Source organism: Chrysemys picta, chromosome 2 (assembly GCF_011386835.1).
Source record: "Chrysemys picta bellii isolate R12L10 chromosome 2, ASM1138683v2, whole genome shotgun sequence".
In the NCBI taxonomy this organism is placed as follows: domain Eukaryota; kingdom Metazoa; phylum Chordata; order Testudines; family Emydidae; genus Chrysemys; species Chrysemys picta.
In genome coordinates this window covers 1,956,645-1,982,914 of record NC_088792.1, presented here as the reverse complement: position 1 = coordinate 1,982,914, position 26,270 = coordinate 1,956,645, and the positions used below count along the sequence as shown (strand labels likewise).

At 53.3% G+C, this 26,270-nt stretch overlaps 1 protein-coding gene across 5 annotated transcripts; it reads left to right on the top strand.

Annotated features, from left to right (window-relative positions):
- Positions 1-321: 321 nt before the first annotated feature.
- On the top strand, positions 322-19,876 carry LOC112058657 (gastrula zinc finger protein XlCGF57.1-like). 5 transcript variants are annotated; one of them, XM_065586586.1, is made up of 4 exons: positions 338-496; positions 1,564-1,742; positions 7,109-7,235; positions 11,401-19,876. In XM_065586586.1, the coding sequence occupies exons 3-4, from the start codon at positions 7,202-7,204 to the stop codon at positions 13,194-13,196; spliced, it is 1,830 nt and encodes a 609-aa protein (XP_065442658.1). In that variant the 5' UTR covers positions 338-496; positions 1,564-1,742; positions 7,109-7,201; the 3' UTR covers positions 13,197-19,876. The 5 variants fall into 5 exon arrangements, with proteins under 5 accessions (XP_065442655.1, XP_065442654.1, XP_065442658.1 ...); XM_065586584.1 differs by having other exon boundaries at positions 339-496; positions 11,398-19,876; XM_065586585.1 differs by having other exon boundaries at positions 345-496; positions 1,506-1,742; positions 11,398-19,876.
- The last annotated feature ends 6,394 nt before the right edge of the window (positions 19,877-26,270 follow it).

Here is a 26,270-nt window from a genome sequence, read left to right as displayed (position 1 = left end):
CAATTCCACCGCGGAGTTTGTGGTGGGGGGGGTCTGAGTGCGTGCGTGCGTGCGCGCGCTGCCTGTGGCGTTGGGTGAGAAACAGACAAGTCCCCGCGTGGGCTGCCGCTGGGACTGTGGGTTGCTCTAGGGAGGCGTGGCCCCCGGGGGCTGCCTGGCTGCTCTGGTCCGGTGGCGCGTGCGCGTGTCCCCCCCCCCCCCCGGGCTTTGGTCCCGCCCGCCACCCTTCGAACCCCTGGGCAAGGCACCCGCCAAACCCTGGGGCGGGGGGAAGGGCAGCGGCTTCAGCGCGGGCTACTGAGCATGCTCGGTGCGTGCGCATGCGCAGTGCGCGCCCCCAGCAGCCCGTTTCACCCCCGCCCCCGGGAGCCGTTTCCTGACCCGGCCCGAGCCGCTCGCCCCGCGGAGCCCCCGAGCCGCCGGGGCCGGGCGGGGGACGCAGAGCCTGGGGCCGGCCCGGCCCGGCGGGAAGATGCCCTGCGGGGGCTCGGCTCAGGTAGGCGGCTCGGGGGGCACAAAGAGCGGCGGGACCCCCCCCCGCGTCCCCCCCCCCCCGGGCCCGTGTCCGCCTCGCCCCCCCCGGGCCCCCCGCGCTCCCCCCCCGGGCCCGTGTCCGCCTCGCCCCCCCCGGACCCCCACCGCGCCGCGCCCAGGCCCGTGTCCGCCTCGCCCCCCCCCGACCCCCCTCGGACCCCCCCGCGCCCCCCCCAGGGCCCGTGTCCGCCTCGCCCCCCCCGCGTCCCCCCCCCCCCAGGGCCCGTGTCCGCCTCGCCCCCCCCGCGCCCCCCCCCGGGCCCGTGTCCGCCTCGCCCCCCCCGCGCCCCCCCCCCCAGGGTCCGTGTCCGCCTCGTCCCCCCCGGACTCCCCCGCGCCCCCCCCAGGGCCCGTGTCCGCCTCGCCCCCCCCGGACTCCCCCGCGCCCCCCCGGGCCCGTGTCCGCCTCGCCGCCCCCCGGCCCCCCCGCGCCCCCCCCAGGGCCCGTGTCCGCCCGGCCCCCCCCGCGCCCCCCCTAGGGCCCGTGTCCGCCTCGCCCCCCCTGGACTCCCCCGTGCCCACCCCAGGGCCCGTGTCCGCCTCGCGCCCCCCCCCCGCCGGCGCGGGCCGCACGCGGGGCTCCACGCTCTGCTGCCCCCCCCCCCGGGACGCTGCTGGGGGGGGGCAGAGGCCCGGGCCCCCCCCCGGTTCCGAAAGCCTCGATCACGTGTCCCAAGCGTGACCCCTGAGTCACGCGTCACTTCCGAAACCTGCCCCGCAGCCTGGGCAAGTGTGAGCCCGAAGCCGCGCCGGCCTGGCTCCGGCAATGCCCACCTGGGTCCCTGGCGCTGCTCAGTACCTGGGATCCACTAAACTAACCAGGCGTCCGGCGGCACCTTACAGACTAACCCATTTATTGGGGCATCAGCTTTCGTGCAACTGAAGAAGTGAGGTTTTTACCCACGAAAGCTGATGCCCCAATAAATCGGTTAGTCTGTAAGGTGCCACCGGACTCCTGGTTGTTTCTGTAGATACAGACTAACACGGCTACCCCCTGATACTTGATACGATCTACTGGTCACCATCTAGAAACACAGAAACGCCAGCACCGGCCTTGTGCCAGCCGGAAGAGGGTTGGTTACGGGTCTTAGAGCCACCCAACAATAAGATGCCTCCGGCAAAGATGTGACTGAAAATGCACCCGTGTGTGGAGGGCCAGCGCTTGTGGTGTCAGTGGTGCACAGCGCCAGCCGTGAACGTCACCTCTGGTGAGTTCATTTGAGGTTATGCACTGATCGGCCTAGGCCCTGGACATCAAAGCTAAATTAAGGTTAAAGACCAGAACAAGCAGGAAACTAATTATATTCATATTGCTAGGAGCCTATTACCAGATCCCCCAGGCACAAGTAATATTACTTCCTAGGAAAGACGCAAGCCGCCCCCCTCTTCCTTCTGAGGTGGTTATTTCCAAGAACAGCAGTGCTGGGAGCAGCTAATTAGTGTGTGGGGAGAAGGCTGGCAGAGGGAGACAGGGCTTGCAACACGCCCTGAGGCTTGGAAGACTTGCTGAGCCCAATCTCTGTTGGCTGCACAAGAGTTATGCAAGGCAAAGTAAGAATTCTGGTTCTCATAGCAACCTCTGCAACCCACACGGCGTGGATCAGTGCAGATTTGGAGCGCTGGTTAGGCTGCCGAGCACTTCCTTCATCTGTGCTGCATGTGCTCCGTGGGTGAGCGCGCCCCGCCGTGCGGAACTGGCGTGTTCCTTCTGCAACATGCCGACCAGCTCCTCGGCTGGTGGGGATGGGTATAAACGTCCTGATGTGCAAGGGGCTAGTGCTGGCTTGTGCCAGCTCAGGAGCTGGCCCTCGCTGGGTTTTGGGGGAGCTCCAAACCATAGGTCTTGTCCACACAGGCCTTCCTGCGCAAGCCGTCCCTCTCTGCCTCTGGTGCCGCTCCGCCAGCGGGAGTGCCAGCGTAGATCAGCCATTGGTGTTCTCACTGCCGTGCTCTCTAGACCTCCAGCTCTGCTCAGATCAGGACACGCTAGTTAAAATGCCAGGGCCAGTTGTCGTCCTGTCTACACCAGCCCCCCACCCATCATTGCTGTTATGGGTGGAGCTGCACCTGGGCTAGCGAAGTTGGGAAAGTTTTGGAACTAAGCTTCGGTTAGACACTGCCCTGGATGGTCGCGATGGAAGTTCGATCCTCCGGCCCAGTGCAGGTTTATCGGGCTTCCAGCCTTGGGTACTCTAAAGCCACGTTTTAACGTTATTTTGACCCAACGGAATTATAACATGGTTACTTCTTGGCTGTGTGGACAGAAAAAACAAACAGCCCCCTCCCCTCCCCCCCGTAACCCCTTTATACTTTACCCATATAAGGGAGCTGTTGTTTAACCTCATCTGTATCGAAGATAAAACAGGTTTCCTCACATGGTTGTAACGTGTGTTTTCTTGTCTCCCTCATGGCAATCCAGCTGCTATTTCTGTAGCTTAGACAGAGCTCCACGTTTGTGTCTGATTTCAACACTCCCACTCTTGCCCCAGCTTCCTAGTTTAAAGACACTCCTGTAACCTCTGGGTAACCCGCCCAAGCCTGTTTGCCCAGAAACAAGCGCCCAGGCTTCTTAGGGGTAACCCACCCTCAGTGCCTGGGGGAACCCGCCTGGCTCAGCTGAAGGCAATTGGGAGCTTGATCACCTCAAGCCTCTTCTGTGTCCAGAGGTGTCCCAGTCCCTGGGTCCAGAGGTGTCCCAGTCCCTGGGGGCGTAAGCCCCCGGGGCTCTTTGCGCTCCCTCGTGCTGGTGTGTTGAGCTTTCTGGAGATTTTGCGCCTCAGGAGCTGTTTGGGTGAAGCACATTTTATTTCTCTGCCCTGCCCAGGCACCTGGCTTTAAAAACGAATGCATTTCTACTCGTTTTCGTTCACTGGCATGATTCGGTTAAACCATAATATCAGTGCTTGTACCGGTGCAGTAGAACCTCAGAGTTACCAACACCAGAGTTACAAACTGACCGGTCAAACACACACCACGTTTGGCACTGGAAGTGCATAATCAGGCAGCAGCAGAGACAAAAAAAAAAAGAAAGAAAGAAAGAAAAGCAAATACAGTACAATACTGTGTTAAACATAAACTACTAGAATAAAATAAAGGGAAAACAGCATTTTTTTTTCAAGTTTCAAAGCTGCATTAAGTCAATGTTCAGTTGTAAACTTTTGAAAGAACACCCATAACGTTTTGGTCAGAGTTACGAACAACCTGCATTCCCGAGGGGTCCGTAACTCTGAGATTCTGCTGTACTGATTGACTCCTAGCATGAGCGCCCAGCTGGGGAAACGAAGGTGAATTCTCTCAAATGTGTCAGCAAAATAGTTGGTAAAGACCAACTGGTTTGTGTTGTTTGTAGGGACTGTTTAAAAGCCTCTGTCAGAAGTCCCTCACTAGAAACTGCTAAGGGCACTGAAGGGAGTCATGGAGCAAGGGGTAAGGTTCTGTGGTGGGTCGGTGACTGGCTACGAGATGGGACTAGACGGTCGATTTTCAGCATGGCCAAGGGGGCACAGAGCATGCCGCAGTGTTCTGACCTAGGGCTGGTTTTTAGTATAGTCATTAGTTAACTGGAAAATGGGGTGAGCAGCCAGGTGGCAAAAACCACAGCGGACATACAGGGTTGGCCAAGATTAGAGAAGACTGTGAGGAACTAGCAGGGGTGCCATTGGGGGGGGGCAGGGGATGCTCTAGCCCCCCCCCCCCCCCCCCCCCCGAGTTTCGTAGAGGAGGCCTGCTCACCCTAGCCCCAGACAGAACTCTTAACTGCAACAGCTTGGGTGTGATATGCGATGAGTTCGGAAGCTGGGAGCAGCACAGCCTTTGGGGCAGGGAGTTTGTTTATAAACAGAGGCAGGGTGATTAAGATAACAAAAGGCTTGTCATTAAAGTAAATTAAGTATCGTTAGATGATCCTGAAAGCATTGCCAGGCACTTCAGTTGAAAGATAGGAAACAAAGGGTAGGAATACATGCTCAGTTTTCAGAATGGAGAGAGGTAAATAGTGGTGTCCCCCAGGGGTCTGTACTGGGCCCAGTCCTAGTCAACATATTCATAAATGAACTGGAAAAAGGGGATAACAGAGAGATGGCAAAATTTTCATACTCAAGATAGGTTTCAGAGTAGCAGCCGTGTTAGTCTGTATCCACAAAAAGAACAGGAGTACTTGTGGCACCTTAGAGACTAACAAATTTAGTTAAGTCCAAAGCAGACAGCAAAGAGGTACAAAGGGATCTCTCAAAACTGGGTGACTGGGCAACACAATGGCAGAAGAAATTCAGTGTTGATAAATGCAAAGTAATGTACTTGGCAAAATATGATCCCAACTATACATGCAAAATGATGGGGTCTAAATTAGCTGAACCCATCAATAAAGCGATCTTGGCGTCATTGTGGATAGTTCTCTGCAAACACCTGTGCAGTGGCAATTAAAAAAGCTAACAAAATATTGGGAATCATTAGGAAGGGGATAGATAATAAGAGAAAAATATCATATTGCCTCTCTATAAATCCATGGTACGCCCGCATCTTGAATACTGCATGCAGATGTGGTCACCCCATGTCAAAAAAGATCTATTGGAAAAGGTACAGAAAAGGGCAGAAGAAATGATGAAGGGTACTGAACACCTTCTGTATGAGGAGAGATTAATCAGACTGGGACTTTTCCGCTTGGAAAAGAGACGACTAAAGGGGACTATAATAGAGGTCTGTACAATCATGAATGTTGTGGAAAAATTGAATAAGGAAGTGTTATTTACTCCTTCTCATAACACAAGAACTAGGGGTCACCCAATCAAATTAATAGGCAGCAGATTTAAAACGAACAAAAAAAGTGTTTCTTCACAGTCAACTCTTTGCCAGAAGATGTTGTGAAGGCCAAAACTATAACAGGGTTCCAATAAGAGCTAGATAAGTTCGTGGAGCATAGGTCCATCAATGGCTATTAGCTAGGATGAACAGGGAGGGTGTCCCGAGCCTCTGTTTGCCGGAAGCTGGGAATGTGCGACAGGGGATGGATCACTTGATGATTCCCTGTTCTGTTCATTCCCTCTGGGGCACCTGGCACTGGCTACTGTTGGAAGAGAGGACACTGGGCTAGATGGACCTTTGGTCTTACCCAGTATGGCCGTTCTGATGTTCTTATATAGAACCCAGATGTATCTGCTCCCTGCTGTAACCCACAAACCCCGCTCTCCTCCCAGAGCTGGGATAGAACCCAGGAGTCCTGACGGGGTGTCTCTCTCTCTCTCCGGCGCTAGTAATAAAGTAAGAATATACATTAAACTTTTAAACCTAACCAGCGTCCCTTAAGTGACTTGCCACAAGATGTCAGAGCATGTTGTTAGAGTTGAGTGGGTCTAATTTTTTTTAATATATATATAAAGGAATTAGATACAGGGTTCCTGTCAGCTAATTGCTAAATTACCTGCCAAAAAACTAGAGTTTTCAAGTGCCTACGTGGTCCAGGAATCACGGTTAAAGTTGCCCCCCTACCAAAATCTGAAATGGCGCCGCTGGGACCTAGAAAGACCTAGCCAAGCTAGGTGAACGGGCAACACCACGGCAGATGAAATTCACTGCCAACATGCAGAGCACGGCACTTTGGAACGATCCATTTGAGCGATTTAGTCACGTGTCTGGATTCTAGATCAGTTGTCACCGCTCAGACAAAGAGCTGGCTGTTATCTCAGCAGAGCAGTGGCAATCTCCGCTCCATGCAGAGCCCAGAAAAGCCTGTGAGGTGTTAGTGGGCACGAAGAGTTCTGTAATGACCCAGCAGATACCGCACTGACACGGTGTGTCGGGTGTGCCTCGCCCTGAATAGTGTGTTCAGGTCTGGTCAGCCTGGCCCATCAGTTCAATAGCACATACCCAGGGAGTTCAGGGACTGGTGGCCAATTAGAGGCCAGCAGGGACGTCTGTGTGAGGTGAGATTGAGACTGTTTAGTTTAGAGAGGAGACGAATGAGAGAGGACAGGATAGAGGTATAAGAACTGACTGGCACAGGGAAGGTAAATTTGCTGCTCCTGTTTATCCTCTCGCCCAATGCAAGAGCAAGGGGACATTTAGTGACATTGAAAGGCAGCAGAAGTTGAAAATTGACAAAGGAAATACAGTGTGCCACAATGCCAAATGAGCATGCGGAACTCACTGCCACATGGCAATATTGAGTCCAGGAGCTTTACAGAATTCAGAAAAAGATTAAACCCTTAGGTCCAATGAGAGCATCCAACGTTACATTAGACGGGATAATTAAATATAATTGTGGAAACTGAAATTCTGCCTCAGGGCCTGAACCAATCGCTAGCTGATAGCAATCACAAAGATATTTCCCCTAGAAGCAGGTTATTCGCGATCTATGACATAGTTTCTTGTACTTCCGTTGAAGTCACTGGTACTGCCACTGTTGGAGAGAGGGTATCGGACGAGAGGGACCACTGCTCAGACCTAGTATGGCAACTCCTAAATTCCTCTGTCAGCAGTGACTCGAAAATGCGCCGTCCCCGGGCAAGGGGCAGGGCTGTAAGGGGCAGGATGTTGCAGACGCAGAAGAAGCTAACATGGTGACAATTTGGGATTTCAGGCCCCAGTGACGTTTGAGGATGTCGCAGTCTATTTCTCGCCGGAGGAGTGGAAGGAGTTAGCGGAATGGCAGAAAGAACTGTACTGGGACGTGATGAAGGAGAATTATGAGCTCGTCACCTCGCTAGGTAAAGAGACACGTTTGTGCTACTGGGGGCCGTGCGGCGCATGAAAAGCCAGGTCACCAGACAGTTACATGGGGTTCTCCCTGCATGGAGTGGGTGAGAATTGTATCTCTGACGATTCTCAGCTCATGGGGGAATGAACAGGCAGGGAAGCGTCTGCTAGCGAGGCCCTGCAGTCTCATTTTTAAGTGTTGTTCATTTCCTAGACAAAATACCCCAGGCTGCCCTTAAGCTGGTGCATGCCTGGATAACTTTAGGGGGATAAACCGCTACAGGGTGTTGTAAACCACACCAGGAGTTCTGAATCCAGGAAATTCAAAGCTAAATTTATACTTAAAAGAAATCTAAAGCAGCTAAGGTAAGAAACATACAGTGAAGGCTCAGAACACCTTAACTCTGCCCTCCAGTGAGGTCACGCAATGGCCGCAGTGTTATGAGTAAAGGCACTTCAGTATTTGTGGTTCCGGAAGAGAAACTGGTTTTAAAAGACACATTAGATGTCATCCGTCCCCCCCGTCACCTCCCCCCCATGATGTCATGACACGGTGACAGTCAGAACCCCAATCGCTCCATTTTTCTTTCTTTTGGAAGAAAAGGTTCTTGGTGTCAGAAAGTGGGTGGCAGAACTGGACGCTGAAGCCAGTTGATAGCAACGGTAACAATCAGGCTGTAACCGAGGGCGAGCAGAGACCAGCCAGCCAGCACACGGACCAGAACGCTCCACTTCCCCCTGAGGATTCACCCTCAGCAAGTTTGCAGATGACACTAAACTGGGAGGAGTGGTAGATACGCTGGAGGGTCGGGATAGGATACAGAGAGACCTAGACAAATTAGAGGATTGGGCCAAAAGAAACCTGATGAGGTTCAACAAGGACAAGTGCAGAGTCCTGCACTTAGGACAGAAGAATCCCATGCACTGCTACAGACTAGGGACCGAATGGCTAGGTAGCAGTTCCACAGAAAAGGACCTAGGGGTCACAGTGGTCGAGAAGCTGGATATGAGTCAGCAGTGTGCCCTTGTTGCCAAAAAGGCTAACGGCGTTTTGAGCTGTATAAGTAGGGGCATTGCCAGCAGCTCGAGGGACGTGATCATTCCCATCTATTCGACATTGGTGAGGCCTCATGTGGAGTACTCTATCCAGTTTTGGGCCCCACACTACAAGAAGGATGTGGACAAATTGGAAAGAGTCCAGCGGAGGGCAACAAAAATGATTAGGGGGCTGGAGCACATGAGTTATGAGGAGAGGCTGAGGGAACTGGGGTTGTTTAGTCTGCAAAAGAGAAGAAGGAGGGGGGATTTGATAGCTGCTTTCAACTACCTGAAGGGGGGGTTCCAAAGAGGATGGATCTAGACTGTTCTCAGTGGTACCAGATGACAGAACAAGGAGTAATGGTCTCAAGTTGCAGTGGGGGAGGTTTAGGTTGGATATTAGGAAACACTGTTTCACTAGGAGGGTGGTGAAGCACTGGAATGGGTTACCTAGGGAGGTGGTGGGATCTCCTTCCTTAGAGGTTTTTAAGGTCAGGCTTGACAAAGCCCTGGCTGGGATGATTTAGTTGGGAATTGGTCCTGCTTTGAGCAGAGGGTTGGACTAGATACCTCCTGAGGTCCCTTCCAACCCTGATACTCTATGATTCGCATCAGAAGGGTGTGGGAGTTTGGAGGGAGGGGTTCTGTGGCGTTCGGGTGCTCAGAGAGAGAGGGAGTTCCCTGCCTAGGATGCTGGGTAGAGGGAAGAGAATGGGAAATGGAAAGAGAGGGATCTGGCAGACAGGTGATTAGGGAGGAGCTGGAGTTAGGGTGCCAAGGGGTAGAAGCAAACTCCCTGAGTAGGTGCCGCTCCTCTGAGTCAGTTGCTCCTGCTCACACGAAGACCGAGCGGGGCCGTAGGCAGGGGCTGAGCTGGGCCGGACCTTGAATGCAAGGGAAGGCAGTTGGGAATTCCTGCCGGAAGGCAGTGCAGAGAGCTGGAGCTGGGGAAGGTACCAGGGTTCGAGGTGGCTAGAGCTGTTGGAGAAGATGATTTAAGCAACGCTTGAGACTGCAGCCGGTTTGATATGGGTCACCACATTCCCTGAACCGCGCTGGCAGGACCCATTTTCCCCCACAGCCCGTCTGAACCTCACGCCCGCTACCCAGATGCCGTGAGAGTGGCGCGGGCAGCTCCGTGTGTGTAGGAACCATAACTTCTCCTGGTACAAGGACAAGGGTATGCCATGAAATCGAAAGGGACCTGCGAAGGGCTGCACTCAGCCCAAGTGCACCTCCTTGGGGCTGGGCATGGGCCGTAGCTTTTGCCCCATATGCCCCCCCCCCCGTCCGCCCCCGCTCTCTCATTGCGATTCAGTGTGCTCCCTCTTCGTGACCTGCCCCTGCAGCCTGGTCACTGCACAGTCCCCCGTCCCAGGGTATCAAAGCCGACCGGACGAGCTGCCTCAGAACATCCCCCAATCCACCTCTAGGTCCTGGGCCACTCCCCAGCGGCAGGTCAGGGAACCGCAGCCGGCCTGCAGCTCTGGGCTCCAGCCCGGGGACCCTCTGACAAACAATCCAGCATTGCTCAGTCTCAGTCCCGGCTTCCTGCCCCATCTCCTGGTCTGTCTCTGGGTTCACCAGGAGAGCGTCCTCCGCTCCCCGTGGCAGATTCACCTCTCTCGGCCCCGAGCCCAGGGCTGGCTCCCCTCCCCCGTACTTCCTCCTTAACGTCTAGTGAGTGACTGCCGGCCCGCAGCCGGCTTTACAGCTCCTCCCCAGCTGGGTCTGCCAAACCCTGACTCCCCTTCAGCTGCAGCAGATAAGGTTCATTGGTTCTTTCTGGCCACATTAGTCTGCTCAGGGCTTGGGTGGGTGAACGTCCCCTCCCAGTCCCTCGCGCAGTGAATAATGCCACAGGCTCTCCCAGAGGCCACAGAGCCGAGCCGGATTCGAAATGTGCCTGGGCACCTGACAGATGGGCAGAGCCCCAGTTACGTTAGGTAGGAGTGAAAACAGAAGGGATATAAACCCTTTGCGGCACACAAGCCAACCCCCAGGGCGTTAGGAACAATCTTTCCCTACGGGCAGCGTATTCTGATGGACCTCGCCCCTTCCTCTGGAGCCAGTGTGATTAGTCACGGTCTGACAGGAGAGGGGACTGGATAGATGACGGTCTGATCCAGCCTGGTGACTCCTGGGTGCTTGAATGTTTCCACGAGCCGGTTTCGGAGCTGGCGGATTTCAGCGGAAGCCGATAGAGCTTTATCCCCCAGCCTGTGACCTGGCCGCTGGGTGCAGGCGTGCCCAAGGGGAAGTGGAAGTAGCCGGGCAGTGAGGCAGTCAGGGAATGGGAGCTGATGCACATTACAGGGGATGGATTGGGGAGAAAGCTGCTCCCACTTAAAGACTTTGGTCTCAGCGAAGGGTAGGTGAAGTTTCCCCAGGACGGTACCAGCAGCATGGAAGCCCGGGGTTCACTTGAAGGTCATGGGGCTTCCAATAAGTACATAAAGTGATTTCCCAGGAACTCTGGGGTGGGGGGGATCAGCAGCTAGCGTTTCCTCCTCCAATCCCCTGCTGAGGGAGCCCGGCTGCAGTGAGGCCGATCCAGCCATGCTGCTGACAGTGGCTAGGCAGATGCTGAGCTAAGACTGCTGCTTATTGTGTGCCCACGTGCTCGAAATCTCATCCCCTCCCGCCCCGTAGCCCCATGTGTTTGTCTCCCCCAGCTGTTGTGTCTTGATACAACCTAGAGTGGGAGCTGTCTGGGGCAGGGTCTCTTCACCACATGTCTTATTCAGTGCCTGGCAAAATGGGACCCTGGTCCTTGACTGCGTCCCTGGGTGCTGCTGCTATACATACTGTAACGCTCCCAACGGTGACGCCGGAGCGTGAGTACCAACCTCAGCGCAGCCTGTTAAGAACCAGGGTACAAACCGCAGCCAGACTCCAGCTGTGTGTCTGTTAGTCCTCAGCTGAGACATGGGAGACGTGGGCCCAAGCAGGGACCCGGCCTGTCCACATCACACAAATAATCCATAATCATTCTGAGATTCCAGCTGTGGTTCTCCCAGGGAGGTGTGACAGTCCCTGGGAGTTTGCAATTAATAGAAACTTTTGTTTACACAAGAAACGTTTCTTTTGCCACCATCACATGGAATAACATCTGGTCTGTTGTTTTCTCTCTAGTAGATGATGAGATTGTGAATGAAAGTATGGAGGAGAAGAATCAGGAGGAAGATGCTGAAAACCTGCTTCCAGTCAAGACCTTTTCAGTGAAACCTGAAGAGAAAGTTTCCCACAGTTCAGTAAAGGTGAAAAACTGCCTGGGTCAGAGCAAACTCCAGACAACGCAGAGAAACTCTGCAGGGAACACACAAGGGCTATCCACAAACAGCACGGCTCAGCAGAAAGCCCAGTTGACGGAGAGACCGGATGCCCTTCAGGAATGCAAGCGAAGCTGTGTGGAGAAGACAGATCTCCTGATACGACAGAGGAACCACAAGAGGGAGAGGCCGTTTCCCTGCAGCGAGTGTGGGAAATGCTTCTCTCAGAAAGGGGACCTGAAGATCCACCTGAGAATCCACACGGGGGAGCGGCCGTACACGTGCACCGAGTGCGGGAAAAGCTTCACCCAGCGGGGATACCTGAAGATTCACCTGAGGCTGCACACGGGGGAGAAGCCCTTTCCGTGCACCGAATGCGGGAAACGGTTCCCGTCGAAGGGGGATCTCAAAATGCACCAGAGGAAGCACACGGGGGAGCGGCCCTTTCTGTGCAGTGAGTGTGGGAAGAGCTTCACTCGCAAGGTGGACCTCAAAGTCCACCAGAGGAAGCACACGGGGGAGAGGCCCTTTTCTTGCACCGAGTGCGGGAAGAGTTTTACTTCCAAGGGCTATCTCAAGATACACCTGGGACAACACAAGGGGAAGAGGCCGTTCACGTGTCTGGAGTGCGGGAAAAGCTTCATTTCCAAGGGCTCCCTCAAGGCGCACCAGAGAATCCACACGGGCGAGACGCCCTTCACGTGCACCGAGTGTGCGAAGAGCTTCACCACCAAGGGCTATCTCAAGATACACCAGAGGCTGCACACGGGGGAGACCCCGTATCCCTGCGCCGAGTGCGGGAAGCGCTTCACCACCAAGGGCTATCTGAAGATACACCAGAAAATCCACACGGACGGGACCCCCTTCATCTGCAGTGATTGCGGGAAGAGCTTTGCCACCATGCGATATCTCAAGATGCACCAGAGAAGCCACACGGGGGAGACCACGTTCACCTGCGCGGAGTGTGGGGAGAGCTTCGCCCAGAAGGGCTATCTCCGCATCCACCAGCGGATGCACACAGGGGAGGGCCTGTACACCTGCTCTGACTGTGGGAAAAGCTTCACTGCCAAGTACCTGCGGATCCACCAGCGAATGCACACGGGGGAGCGGCCCTTCACTTGCACGGAGTGTGGGAAAAGCTTCACTGCCGAGGGGTCTCTGAAAATCCACCTCAAGATTCACAGCAGGGTGCTGCTGAGTATATGCACTGACTGCGGGAAAAGCTTCTCCTCCATGCGCTATCTCAAGGTGCACCAGAAAACCCATTCCCAAGAGCCAGCGACGCTACCCGGCGAAAGGGGGGACGGTTTCCCGCAGAAGGCGCTTGCCGCTGTCCCTCAGAAAGCCCACAGAGAAATGATCTCATTTACCTGCCAGGACTGCGGGAAAAGCTTCTGCCAGAAGTCTAATTTAATAACGCACCAGAAAGCCCACGCACAGGAGAGACAGGTTCTCACACACAGGCCCAGCGCCGGCCCTGCGGCCGCTCCACCGACATCCGTGAAGTTGCACCCAGTGAATTTGGCTCAGGAAGTTTTAAGAGCAGGGAAAGATCATCTCGACCCAAATCCCTATCCCCTGGTCATGGATTTAAAGCCCAACTTCCCGTTTGCTCTGCAGACCTGTCCACTTTCCCCAGGAGTAAATCTAGGTGTCTCTTGAGCCCCCGTGGCGTCCCGCTCCTGCTGACGATGTATCCCGTGTGGTTATTGTTACCTTTTGCATGGTGTAGCTCTGCCCAGGTTCCTCCATGTGCTCCCAATTCCTAACCCTTCCCTATTGCACCCTTCCAAGGTAGCTGGATCGTACCCGGTCCTGCAGTGCCCCAGGTCGGGACTCACAAGAGCCTTACATGCTACCACGTCCTTTGGTTTTTCCTCCTCTTCTATCCACGCAGCATAGCATCGGGTCTGGCTTTTTTGCTGCAGCTTCGCATTGAGCGGGTGGCTTCAGTGATTTTATCACAATAAACCCCACTCGCGTGCTGGGCGACTAGAGATCCTGAGCATAGATCCCCTCCCTTGCTCGCTCGCTCACACACTGATTTCATTGCACTGCGTTTCCGATCAGTCAGTGCAGTCACCTACACGAGCCAAATCCGTTACCACCCAGTGCCCAGATCCGTATCATCTCCTCTGACTCTCTTTTTAGCATCACGTACAAACCCTGAGCTGTGGGGCTGTATTCATCCCACGTAGAACTTCCTTGGAGGTACACCGGGGTGAACTGGGACTTTTCAGAAGCCTCCATAGGACGGCAGAGGCCGTAGAATCAACCCCGAGCCGCTCCACTCATCATCCAGTCTGTTGCCCCCCATTGACTCCTGTTCCGGGAGTGCCGAGTGTTAGAGAAAGTTCACTGAAAACCCACGTTAGCGTAACAGATGAGCAAACCGCAGAGGCCAGGAACCAGCAACTTGTGCTCCGTGCACAGAAAGATGCCTCCGGAGGAGAAAGGGCAGAACTTGGCAGCAAGCCCAGGCCAGAAAGAACAAATGTTGGCTCTGGTCGTGGTGGAAGAGCAGCATGTGAGAAGATCCACCTTCAAGGCCAAGGGAGACGTTGCACATGCAGCCATCTGATGTATGGGGAGGGAGAAAAGCCAAAGTCACTGAAATGGCGCCGGGGAGCCCGTGACATTCATCCAGTTAGGTCCCCCTTTATTCTACAGCAGGGAACGTGTGAGGGGTAAACAGCAGAAGAGCTGCTGGCAAGGGGTCCAGGCTAACTCCCTGGAGAAGGTGGAAGAGACTACAAGGATCACAATAATTGTAGCTGGAAAAGAGCTGTGAGATCATCGAAGCGAATATGTGCCTGAGCCCTGCCCCCGCCAGCTTCCTTCATTCCTGCCTCTGTGTTTTAGGAGGCTCTGCTTCCCCGCGCTCCTGGGGGACAGCGGCTGAGGAGGAGACATTCTGCCCCTTTCTCAGGTTTATTCCCACAGCAGCTGACGTTGTGCCAGGCTCCCCTGGAAATTTGCAGTTACTAACTCTGGGCCTTATCCCTGTGGGACAGGCCAAGCAGTAGCGTCCTGTGGGGCCCTGTACTGAGACAGCCTCTGGGGATGGGGCTGGCTTTCACTCATCCTCCCAGCCAGGCCTCTCCTGTGTCAGCTCCGTGTGGCGTGTCCTGGGGCCTGGAGCAGCTTCCTGCTCTGGGAGGCGGTGTTCAGAGGGTCGGGTGTTCTGGCTGGTGCTCAGGGTCTCTCTTCCTGATATGGAAATTCTCTCCCACGCGAAGCTTGTGGCTTCTCACACATCCCAGGAGTTTTTAACACCAATGGTGAGCACCTGTCCTGCAGGTTCCAGGGCTTGGCGAGCTGGTTCTCCCTCCTCCTCCACTGCTGCACAGGAATCGTTTGGGGCGTCCTTGATGTCACGCACCTCGGGAGCTGCCTTTGCTCAGCGCGCCTGTGGATATTTATGGCTCAAGACCACTCACATGCTCCTGACAGTGCTGCTGAGTAGGTAGGGCTGGGAGCCGGGGACTCCAGGGTTCTAACGGGCTCGGCTCCTGATTCCCTGTGTGGCCTTGAGTCACCGCCCCGCTCGGTGCTCTGGTTTCCCTTCTGTACAAGGCAGGTGGGGCCAGCTCTCCGGCCGCAACATGGATCTAGTTACTCTGGCTCACAGCCCTGCGTGCCGAGCGTCCCTCTGAGAGGACACAGAGACGATCTCGCTGGGGAAAATGGGTCACACGCGGTCCTCCAACCTCGAGGGTTCAAGGCGTGACGTGTACTGGCTCCAGGGACGGGAAGCCAGGACTTTCACCTCTGACACTGGCTCAGTATGTGACCATGGAGATGTCACGTTATCCGCTCTGTGCCTCAGTTTCCCTGTCTGGAACTAGGGCTGTGAGGACTAATGTTGATATTTTGCTTTGAGATGCACTGCTGAACGGCACTAGAGACAGGGCGAGTATTATCCTCACTAAGTAATCTCTGCGGGAGAGGTTTGCTTCACTGCTCCCAGTTCCTATGGGCACTTTCGACATGTGTTTTCCTAAGGTGCAGTTACCAAGGGATCTGGGCACTAAACCCACAAATGAATAAAAAACGAGCATCCTGCCTTCCCCTCAATTGAACTAGTCACAGAGGACAAGTGGTAACGCAACAGGTGGCAGAATGAGTTCCTTGGAGCGGCTGGGTCTTGCTGTAAAGGAAATACTACGGCCAGTCTAGCTTCCTTCTCCTCGCTAGCTTGGGGAGTCGGCCACCCCAGGATTGTGAACAGATTCACTTGACACCTGGCCTGGTTCCATAGATTGGCACTGAGCTGCGCTGCAACAAGAGATGAGGGGTAGGACTAGCAGGCAGGGGGCGAAAGACACCATGGGTCAGATTCTCAGCTGCAGTAAATCAGCGTAGGGCTCCTGAATTCAATGGCACTATGCCAGTTCCCCCCGAGAATCCGGCCCCACGCTTCTGAACCCAGGAGAGCCTCACATGGAGTCCTGTGACGGACATCCTGCCTCCCCTACCATCCCTGGCTTGGTGTACAATCAAAATATTAAAGACACTGCCACTAATGTATGGCAGAAAGGCCAAGGCCAAATAAAACTTTGCTACCCCATTGACTGCCGTTAGGTTGTACAGATGTAACTGGCCAACATTTGGTTCGCTCTGTGCACATAAATACCATTGATCAGCTAGACAGGGCAAGCCTGGACTCCGAAAACAAGTCTGGGAACCTGCTGCGTATTTCCATGCATGTTGGATGAGGCTGGGAGCAGGGAGGACAGGGCATAGGACAAAAAGTGGGGGGTTAATGGATTACAGATTGTTTTAATAAGCCCTAACTGAGTCCTCCTTCTCAAAGGAAACCTGCACAACGCTTTCAAAAGACGAGCCTGGGAGCTTAAATCCCTAACTCTGCTAGACACGAAAACTCATGGGCTGAACAGAGACACTGGAGTCATGGCTTATTACAACAGTCTGTAACCCACTAACCCCTGCTGTTTGTCCTATGACCGCAGAGGTGCTAACGGGACACTCTACCTTGCATGGTCCCTTGCAAAATGCGCTAACTGCTTATGCCAGGCAATCCGTCCCAGCTGGCGTTTAGCTGTGACGCTCCCAGTACGGTGCCCAGAGCTGAACAAGAGCTCTGGGCAGGTCTACACTTAAAACACTGCCTCAGTGCCGCTGTAGTGTGTAAGTGACGCTGCTCCTGTGCCGATGGGAAAGGCCTCTCCCATCGGCGTAGTTAACCCACCTCCCCGAGAGGCGGTAGCTGTGTTGGCGGGAGAAACTCTCCTGCTGACATAGAGCTGTCCACACGGGGGCGTTAGGTGTGGATTTTTCACACCCTGAGTGACGTGTTTATACCGATATAGGTCTGCAGTATAGACCAGACCTCTGTGCAGCTCGAAAGCTTGTCTCTCCCCAACAGAAGTTGGTCCAATACAAGATATTACCTCCCCACCTACACTAGAGGGTGAAATTCGCCCCGTGCAGAGCACCAGCACAAGGCCTATGTCCCACATCAGCCTCTGTGCTGCCCTCTGCCCAGGAGGGGACTTTCACCTCTAATGAGTGTTAGACCCAAAGGACGGATGATTCCAGGAGCTAGATAAATGAGGTTGAAAGGACCAGACGAAGGCATTAAAGAACAGCCTATGGGTGCTGTGGGGAGCCTCAGACATGCTACCCCAATGAACCGCCTGGCTATCGGGAGTTAAGGCACCAGCAGAGAACAGCCAGATGCTATGGGGCAGGGCAGGGCAGACAAGACAATTCCATCAGTGCAGAGCAGAAAAAGGAAGCTCAGTAGGACTGACATAGACTCGACGAGTGCTGGGTTTGAGAAATCCTTTGGTCAGAGAGGGAAATTAGTTGAATATTGAATTTGCTCCATTTACAAAGAGCCGTTACAGCAAATATAGAAAGTGGATGTTAATATTCTAATAGGGAGAAAAGGCCATAAATTCAGGCGACTGAATGATGGGTTTTGAAGGACACGTGGTTTTAAAGCCTCATCAGCGTAAATCTTAAAAAGAAGACAAGCTCTGGGAAAGCCCCAGGATGTAAGAACTTAAGATCCTATGTGGTTTCTCCTTTTAAGTTGATCTGTGGATCTTAAAGGTAAAGTTTTGGTATCTAAATCTTTCCAGCAAGGTCTGGAGATGCCTCAAGCAATGAGAAGTGACTTCGAGGAAATGGCAGGACCAGACTCCAGAAGCCCGTCTGGGTTACAGTAAATGGAACATGGGTTAAACAAGATGGTAAGAAGCAGCAGAAGAGGGTGAACTGCCAAAAGTCGGAGCAGACTCTGAGCGTGCGTGTGAGGAAAACGGGAACATTGAGCTCGGTAGCTGTGATTCCTGACGCGTCACTTTTCTTTCTCGTCCTGGAGGAAACACAGCATAAAGCCATTTGATGCCTTAACGTAACAGGCTCGATCCGTCCTTGAAACTGAAGTGGCCTCTTTGTGAGTTTGCTTGAGGATGACTTCCGAGGTTCAGAAAGGGGTCACAATGGTTTCCAGTGTCTTCAGTGTTTGACGAGTGATTTCTGGTTTTTCTATTTTACCGTTGCAGGGACTCCATGATAAGGGGCCAAACCCGTTCTCATGTACAACAGTGTAAATTCCACAGGAAGGATCAGGCCAATGTCCATTGAGGCCAATGTAAGGGCTCCCACTGACTTCTACAGCACTGGATCAGGCCTGAACTCCACAGCAGTCAGGAAGTTGCTCTATAATTCAGTTGCTGCGTGGAAGAGTGGAATCTGGCCCCAGGGTGTTAATTTTTCTTGCCAAAGAGGGGATAGGAGAAATGTGTTCCTTTAACCTACTGAGAAGGTGAGGCAAGGAGTTTTAAACAGAAACATTTGAATGTAAATACGAAGAGGACACATCGCATGGGTCTCTGATTTGAATTGTTTTCTTTTCATGCTTTGTATTGTCAGTCTCTCTACAAGGTAAACAGGGAGAGGCTGGGTAAAGCCAGGCCCAGGCGTGCCTCTGTTGGAATCAGTGGGACAGGGTTTCGCTTTTCATTCTGATCCTTGGGATTTGTTTTCCAGGCGTGATCACAGGTTTTCCAAGTATGGGTCTAGTTATTTCGTCTGACCAAGTATGGGTTTGGGCTACACAGTTGCACTGTGAGAATCAGAGAGAAAGGGGAAAGTCAGATTTAGGGTCCTGTTATCTTCATTGCTCAGCCAGGAAGGGGATTAGGGGAACAAAGCCCCCAAACATGTCAATGTGATGCTGTCCACTTTCCACCCAAGCCAGAGGAACCCTTTCCCATGTGGTAGCTTGCTGCAGGGTTTAGAGCTAGATTGGGGGGAAAAGTCCTTTATTTCCACTATGGTTTTCTATAGTGCTAGAACTTTTTGCAAAGGATATAAAAACTAGTTCTGTGCAGGCTGTTAGAGTAGGAGAGCACAAACATGTCTGCTTCTGCGGTGGTGTTGAGTCTATAAAGCTACCATTCCCAACGTTACACAGAACATGAAATAGAATTGAACAAAATTTCAGGTTCTGGGGTAAAGTAGGTCTGAACTATTGGCACTTAATTATCTTCCTAAGCAAAATAATTAACTAATTTTATAAGGAATGAACATATTCCTTACAAGAGAATTTGTATATTTATTACATTCTTTTTGTTGATTGCTTTGAAGATAGATCTCAGAAGAAAAGGTCTGCAAATCTTAGACTGCTACAATCTGTATAATTTAGATGAACATTTTGATTTTTTTCCTTTTGTCAATCAGCGTCACCAATAAAGGCTTGTTTATTTTAGAGACTACGTAGGTACAGGCTGGTAACTTTGTATAGGGTGGAAAACACTCAAACATTAAGAAAGATTATCTTAACAAAATCTAAAAGGGACACAGTATTATGGGATGTAAAATGGCATGAACTCCAGCTGGATAACACAGCGCGCGGTGGCCATGGGAATATGACGACTGCAGCCTTAGACTGTACTACAGTCACATGGCAAACTCAAAGCCAGACCTCAAGAAGATACAGCCACACTTGATGCATGGAAATTCTATCACGATATGGGATGGGGGCTGGAGCAGCAGTTGGCTCTGTCTTATATACAGAGTAATATTTCTGAGCCTGCTATGGTGCAGGTACTTTTGGTGTTTAGGCTCCATTGCTCAGTGTGTACTAATAATGAAACACAGGAAAGGTGAATTCCTCATGGTAAACATGCAAAAGAAAATAACATTTGTCTGTACATATAAGGTAATCATGGCATCCATGTCTCGTGTATTCGGCTATTCTGTAAGCATAATTTATGCCTGTTGATGACTTTATTTAATCTTTGGTTCTTTTTTTGCTTCTTTGCTTGTTCTTTATATTTCTAAATAAAGAGGAAAGAAAAAATGAAGGAGGAAAAATCAAAATCTCTGTCGGGTGGGAGTGTAATAGATAAAATAGCCGTTCGTGCGGCATTTAACGTAGTGCCACATGTGCCGATTAAAAACAAGCACTGTACAGTATCAAGGAAGTGCACGTTACGTGGATTAAGACTACAAGAAGGATTTCCCCACACTACAAGAAGGATGTGGAGAAATTGGAAAGAGTCCAGCGGAGGGCAACAAAAACGATTCGGGGGCTGGAGCACATGACTTATGAGGAGAGGCTGAGGGAACTGGGATTGTTTAGTCTCCAGAAGAGAAGAATGAGGGGGGATTTGATAGCAGCCTTCAACTACCTGAAGGGGGATTCCAAAGAGGATGGAGCTCGGCTGTTCTCAGTGGTGGCAGATGACAGAACAAGGAATAATGGTCTCAAGTTGCAGTGGGGGAGGTCCAGGTTGGATATCAGGAAAAACTATTTCACTAGGAGGGTGGTGAAACACAGGAATGGGTTACCTAGGGAGGTGGTGGAATCTCCTTCCTTGGAGGTTTTTAAGGCCCGGCTTGACAAAGCCCTGGCTGGGATGATTTAGCTGGGAATTGGTCCTGCTTTGAGCAGGGGGTTGGACTAGATGACCTCTTGAGGTCCCTTCCAACCCTGAGATTCTATGATTCGAAGAGCTGGCCGGTTAACAGATCTCAGAAAGTACTTGCCAATGAAGAGTCATTGAGTGGGAATGTTTCTAATGCCATTCGGGAGGAATTGGCACTAGGGTTGATGCTATTTAATATTTTCAGCAATGATCAGGAGTCGATATAAAATCACCACTGATAACATTTGCAGGTGACATGGCAATGGATGATGAGAGCCCAGCAATACAGACTCCCTGGGCAAGCTGGGCCCATTCAAACAAAATGCATTTTAAGATGGCCAAATATAAAGTGCTCGATGTAAGAACAAGAAATGCTGGCCTTACCTCCAGACGGGGGGACTGGATTCTGGGAAGCAGGGACTCTGGAAAGGGTCTAGAGCTGAGAGTGGACAAGTGATTGGCCATGAGCTCCCAGTGTGACACTGAGGCAAAAGGGGCTAATGTGAGGTGGGATCTGAGTTACTACAGAGAAGTCTTTCCTGGGTGCTGGCTGGTGAGTCTTGCCCACATGCTCAGGGTTTAGCTGATCGCCATATTTGGGGTCGGGAAGGAATTTTCCTCCAGGGCAGATTGGCAGAGACCCTGGGGGTTTTTCGCCTTCCTCTACAGCGTGGGGCACGGGTCACTTGCTGGAGGATTCTCTGCATCTTGAAGTCTTTAAACCACGATTTGAGGACTTCAGTAGCTCAGACATAGGTTAGGGGTTTGTTACAGGAGTGGGTGGGTGAGATTCTGGGGCCTGCGTTGTGCAGGAGGTCAGACTATATGATCATAATGGTCCCTTCTGACCTTAAAGTCTATGAGTCTATGGTCCTTGGATGTATAAACGGGAGGCGTGAGGAGGTGATTTGACCTCTGTACACAGCCCTGGTGAGACTGAAGCTGGAATCCTTTGGACAGTTCTGGTGTCCATATTTTTTAAAAGATGTAGAACAGTTGGAGAGGGTGTAGACTATGGGGGACAACTAATGAAAAACCACCAGCAGCTTCCTCCTCCTCACGGGCACACGACCGGGACCAGCCTCGGTTTCCCTCTCCCAGTAAATTAATCAGGCCCTCCAGCTCAACTGAACCGTTTGGTGGGAATGACAGCCCACCCCACCCACCCCCCGCCATCATCCCCCCACTCGTCGCATACTTCCCCTCGCAAGGTCTTCTAGCGCAAACACCCCAGCCTCTAGCCCAGGGGTTCTCAAAGTGGGGGGGTCAGGATCCCTCAGGGGGTCTTGAGGTTATTACATGGAGGGTCGTGAGCTGTCAGCTGCCACCCCAAACCCCGCTTTGCATCCAGCTTTTATAATGGTAAATATATAAAAAAGTGTTTTTAATTTATATGGGGGGGGGTCGCACTCAGAGTCTTGCTGTGTGAAAGGGGTCACCAACCACTGCCATAGGTCCATTGCCAGGCTCTCCCCAGACACCCCTAGGCCTTTCCACGCTACACCCCACCCCCCAAGGCGTGTTCTCCCCTACTAGCTCACCGAACTGAGCACCAGGGTGCGCCTATATAGACAGCGCCCCTTCCCAGCATCCCTTGCTGCAAGGCCTACAGCTCCCATCAGCCCCGGGAACTGCAAGTCCCAGAAGGACATTGGCATTGGCCCAGGAAGCCAGACACTTTGGGCCCATAGTCTGCCATAAAGGGCCAGCACGCCCCGTTATCCTTCCCGCCAGGCGTCCTCAGCGCAGGGTCAGCCCGTACACCACAGGGCCATTGGACCTGAGCGAACACGCACAGCCCCAGAGAGCTTTGTACACAGGACGTCTTTATTAAACATTTGCTGCTGCAGCAGGAAGGGACATGGGCTCTGCGCTGGGATTTTGTCCCAGGAAAGGGACACCGGCCTTCTGCACTAGCCCGTTACCCGGCATCCCCTGGGCACTGGGAACACGCAGCATGGCGGAGTGGCCACATTTGGGATTTGCAAACAGGGATTCCCATTTTCTAATCCTGGAGCTGCCGCTGCCCCCTGAACACGCCCCAAACCGTGCCACGCGCCTGGCCTGGCACTTTTACCCCCCTCCCCATGTGAAGGAGACAGGCTGTGATGGCTGGGCCTCAACCGGAAGGGGTGGGATCTTTAGAGCCCCGGGCCCTTTAAATTACCGCCTGAGCCCTGCTGCCGGAGCCCTGGGGTAGCAGCGGCGGCCGGGGGCTCGGGTGGTGATTTAAAGGGCCGGGGGCTCCCAGCTGCTGCTACCGCAACGGGGCCCCGGTCCCTTTAAATCGCCACTGGAGCCCCAGGGGTCCCAGCCACCTCCACTACCCGGGGGCTCCGACAGCGGGGCGCTGGCGGCCATTTAATGGGCCCGGGGCTCCAGCCGCTGCTGGGAGCCCATGCCCTTTAAATTGCAGCCTGGGGCGGCTGCTCCGGTACCGGCTTACTTCCACCTCTGGTGTGACCTACACAGGCTACCCACAGGCAAACACAGCACCCATCAAGGCCCGGATTAACTTTTTGTGGACCAGGCGCCAAACATATTTGTGGGCCCCCAGGGATGAGGGGCCGGCCAGGGACAATGGGGCATGGCATGGCGGGGGAGGGTCGGTTCCCAGAGCCAGGGGCTAGCCAGGGGCAATGAGGCACTGGGCATGGGGAGTCGTGAGTGGGGTCTGTATGGGGGGGAGGGGGTTGGGGGGGGTCTCTTATGTGGGGTTGGGGGCAGTGAGTCTGTGTGGCGCTGTGCTGGCGAGCTGTGTGCGGTGGGGGGGTCTCTCTCTCTATGGGGCTGGGCTGGGGGGTCCTGAGGAGCTGTGTGTGCGGGGGTGACATTGGGAGCTGTGTGTAGGGTGGGACAGGCTGGCTAGGGGTCCCAGGAGGCCAGTCTCTCTCTCTCTGTGGGGCTGGGGGCAGTGGGTCTCTGTGGGGCTGGGTTTTGGGGGTTCCATAAGGGGCTGGGCTGGGGGGTCCCAGGAGCTGTGTGTGTGGGAGTCCCGGTGGGGTGTGGGGGGGGTGTCTCTCTCTCTCTCTCTGTGGGGCCGGCCAAGGCTCTGTCTGATATGGAAGCAGCCGGGCTTGGCCCTGCCTCCCGCCCGGCCAGGAGGAGGGACCCGGGGAGGGACCCGCCCTCGAGACGCCAGGGCTGTTGTTATGGGCCCTTCTGAGCATGGGGGGGGGGGGCCAGCGCTGCGGCCCCACTGTAAGCCTGGTACTGCCTGACCCTTCACACACTGGGGAGGGCTCGTGCGTCGCTCAGGGCCGAGCCGAACGTCTGTCGGCGTCGCTGGTACCTTTGTCAGGTGCCTTTCGGAGCCTCAGGAGACTCTGGAGACCAGCCTGGCACGGGCATTCGCCTCAGAAGTCAGCACGTCCCTGCCGGGAGCTGCAGCCTGGGCCCTTCCCGCCAGGTCTCCTAGAGCCTGTTAGTTGTTGGGCCGGGCTCCGCCGGAGACGCTCGTCTATCGTGCAGTTAGCAGGGGCTGCCGCTGCTCCCATTGACGGGAATTCGTCTGCTCTGCGACCCAGTGGGTCACGCTCAGTGGCTCCATCACCGCTCCTGGGCTTCCGGCTGGCCCCAGACGCCTTCCCTGTCCTCACTGGCTAGAAGGCTGCGCTGTTCTGCTCTGGCGCAGACCTCACCCCGGTGACGGATAATAAATCACTGCCAGGCAGGGCTAGCACAGGGGATCATCCGACATCGCAGCTAGCACAGAATGCAGCAGTGTTCTGGCCACGGACTGGCTACCAGCTGGCCTCTGGGTGTAATTCAATTCCGGCTCTCTCTTGCCTGGTGTTACGTGGGGCTCGTCCCTCTGGTGTCCGAGCACCAGTAACCAGAGCTGAACGGCCTGGGATCCTGCTCTCCCATTGGTCCCTCCTGCCCGCCAGCCATGTTGCTGTACTTGCAATTGGCTGGCCTGGGTTCTTCCTCCGTCCCCAGGGCTGACCCCTCCGCTGGAGACGGGTGGCGAGACATTCCCAGTGGCTGGTCTCTCTGCCCCGGGCACGGTTCCACCCCAGCGTCCAAGGGGAAGTGGAGCCTCCCAGAGCTGGTGCAACCCCACTGCAAAGGGCAGGCCAGCAAGAGCAGGACGATGGGCCTCCAGGGGCAGGGCCCAGACACCTGGCAAAGTTCCAGGGAGCCCCATGGTGCCCGAGGGAGCAGGCTGGAGGCAGCTTAGCCTCCAGTGAACCTCTCCCCCCGCACACTGACTTCTAAGCCATAGCTTTAATACAGGGCTGTCAAACTATTACAAAAATTCATTGTGATTAATTGCGAGATTAAAAAAAAATTGCAATTAATCGCAGTTTTAATTGCACTATTGAACAATACTAGAATACCATTTATTTAAATCTTTTTGGAGGTTTTCTATATTTTCCAATATGTTGATTTCAATTATAACACAGAATACAAAGTGTACAGTGCTCACTTTATATTATTATTTTTGATTACAAATACTTGCACTGTAAAAAACAAAAGAAATAGAATTTTTCAGTTCACCTCATACAAGTACTGAAGTGAAATCTTTTAATCGTGAAAGTGCAACCTACAAATGTAGAATTGGTTTTTTACATAACTGCACTCAAAAATAAAACAATGTAAAACTCTAGAGTTACAGGTCCACTCAGCCCTACTTCTTGTTCAGCCAATCGCTCAGACAAACAACAACAGAGGGTCCTGTGGCACCTTTAAGACTAACAGAAGTATTGGGATCATAAGCTTTCGTGGGTAAGAACCTCACTTCTTCAGATGCAAGTAATCACTTCTGTTAGTCTTAAAGGTGCCACAGGACCCTCTGTTGCTCTTTACAGATTCAGACTAACACGGCTACCCCTCTGATATCAGACAAACAAGTTTGTTTACATTTGCAGGAGATAATGCTGCTCACTTCTTCTTTACAATGTCACCTAAAAGCGAAAACAGGCGTTCGCATGGCACTTTTGTAGCCAGCATTGCAAGGTATTTACGTGTCAGATATGCTAAACATTCATATGCCCTTCGTGCTTCAGCCCCCATTCCAGAGGACAGGCTTCCACAAGAAAGAGATCGCACTACAGTACTGGTATGAGGTGAATTGAAAAATACTATTTCTTTTGTCATTTTTACAGTGCAAATACTTGTAATAAAAATAATATAAAGTGAGCACTGTACACTTTGTATTCTGTGTTGTAATTGAAATCAACATATTTGAAAATATAGAAAAATCTCCAAAAATATTTATAATAAATTTAAATTGGCATTCAGTGCGATTAAAACTGCAATTCATCATGATTAATTTTTTTAATTGAGTTAATTTTTTTGAGTTAATCGCGTGAGTTAATTGTGATTGAGTGACAGCCCTGCTTTAACTAGGGTTACCATATTTCAGCAAGCAAAAAAGAGGACGGGAGGAGCCCCGCCCTAGCCCCGCCCCTGCCCCTCCCACTTCCCGCCCCCCCCAGAATCCCCAACCCCTACCCCCGTTCCTTGTCCCCTGACTGCCCCCTCCTGGGACCCCTGCCCCTAACTGCCCCCCAGGACTCCACCCCCTACCAAAGCTTCCCTGCCTCTTGTCCCCTGACTGCCCCAACCCTTATCCACCCCCCCACCCCCAGACAGACCCCTGGGACTCCCACGCCCCATCCAACCACTCCCCACCCCCTGACAGCCCCCCCCCCAGAACTCCTGACCCATCTAAACCCCTCTGCTCCCTGTCCCCTGACTGCTCCGATCCCTCTCCCCACTCCTGCCCCCTGACAGCCCCCCCCAGAACTCCCAACCCATCTAAACCCCTCTGCTCCCTGTCCCCTGACTGCTCCGATCCCTCTCCCCACTCCTGCCCCCTGAC

Excerpts from the sequence above, each read along its gene's own strand:
- LOC112058657 (XM_065586582.1), top strand. The coding sequence starts at position 473 with ATGCCCTGCGGGGGCTCGGCTCAG. Across the intron at positions 497-7,108 it reads CCTGCGGGGGCTCGGCTCAG|GCCCCAGTGACGTTTGAGGA; the intron begins GTAGGCGGCTCG and ends TTGGGATTTCAG. Across the intron at positions 7,236-11,397 it reads TGAGCTCGTCACCTCGCTAG|TAGATGATGAGATTGTGAAT; the intron begins GTAAAGAGACAC and ends TTTTCTCTCTAG.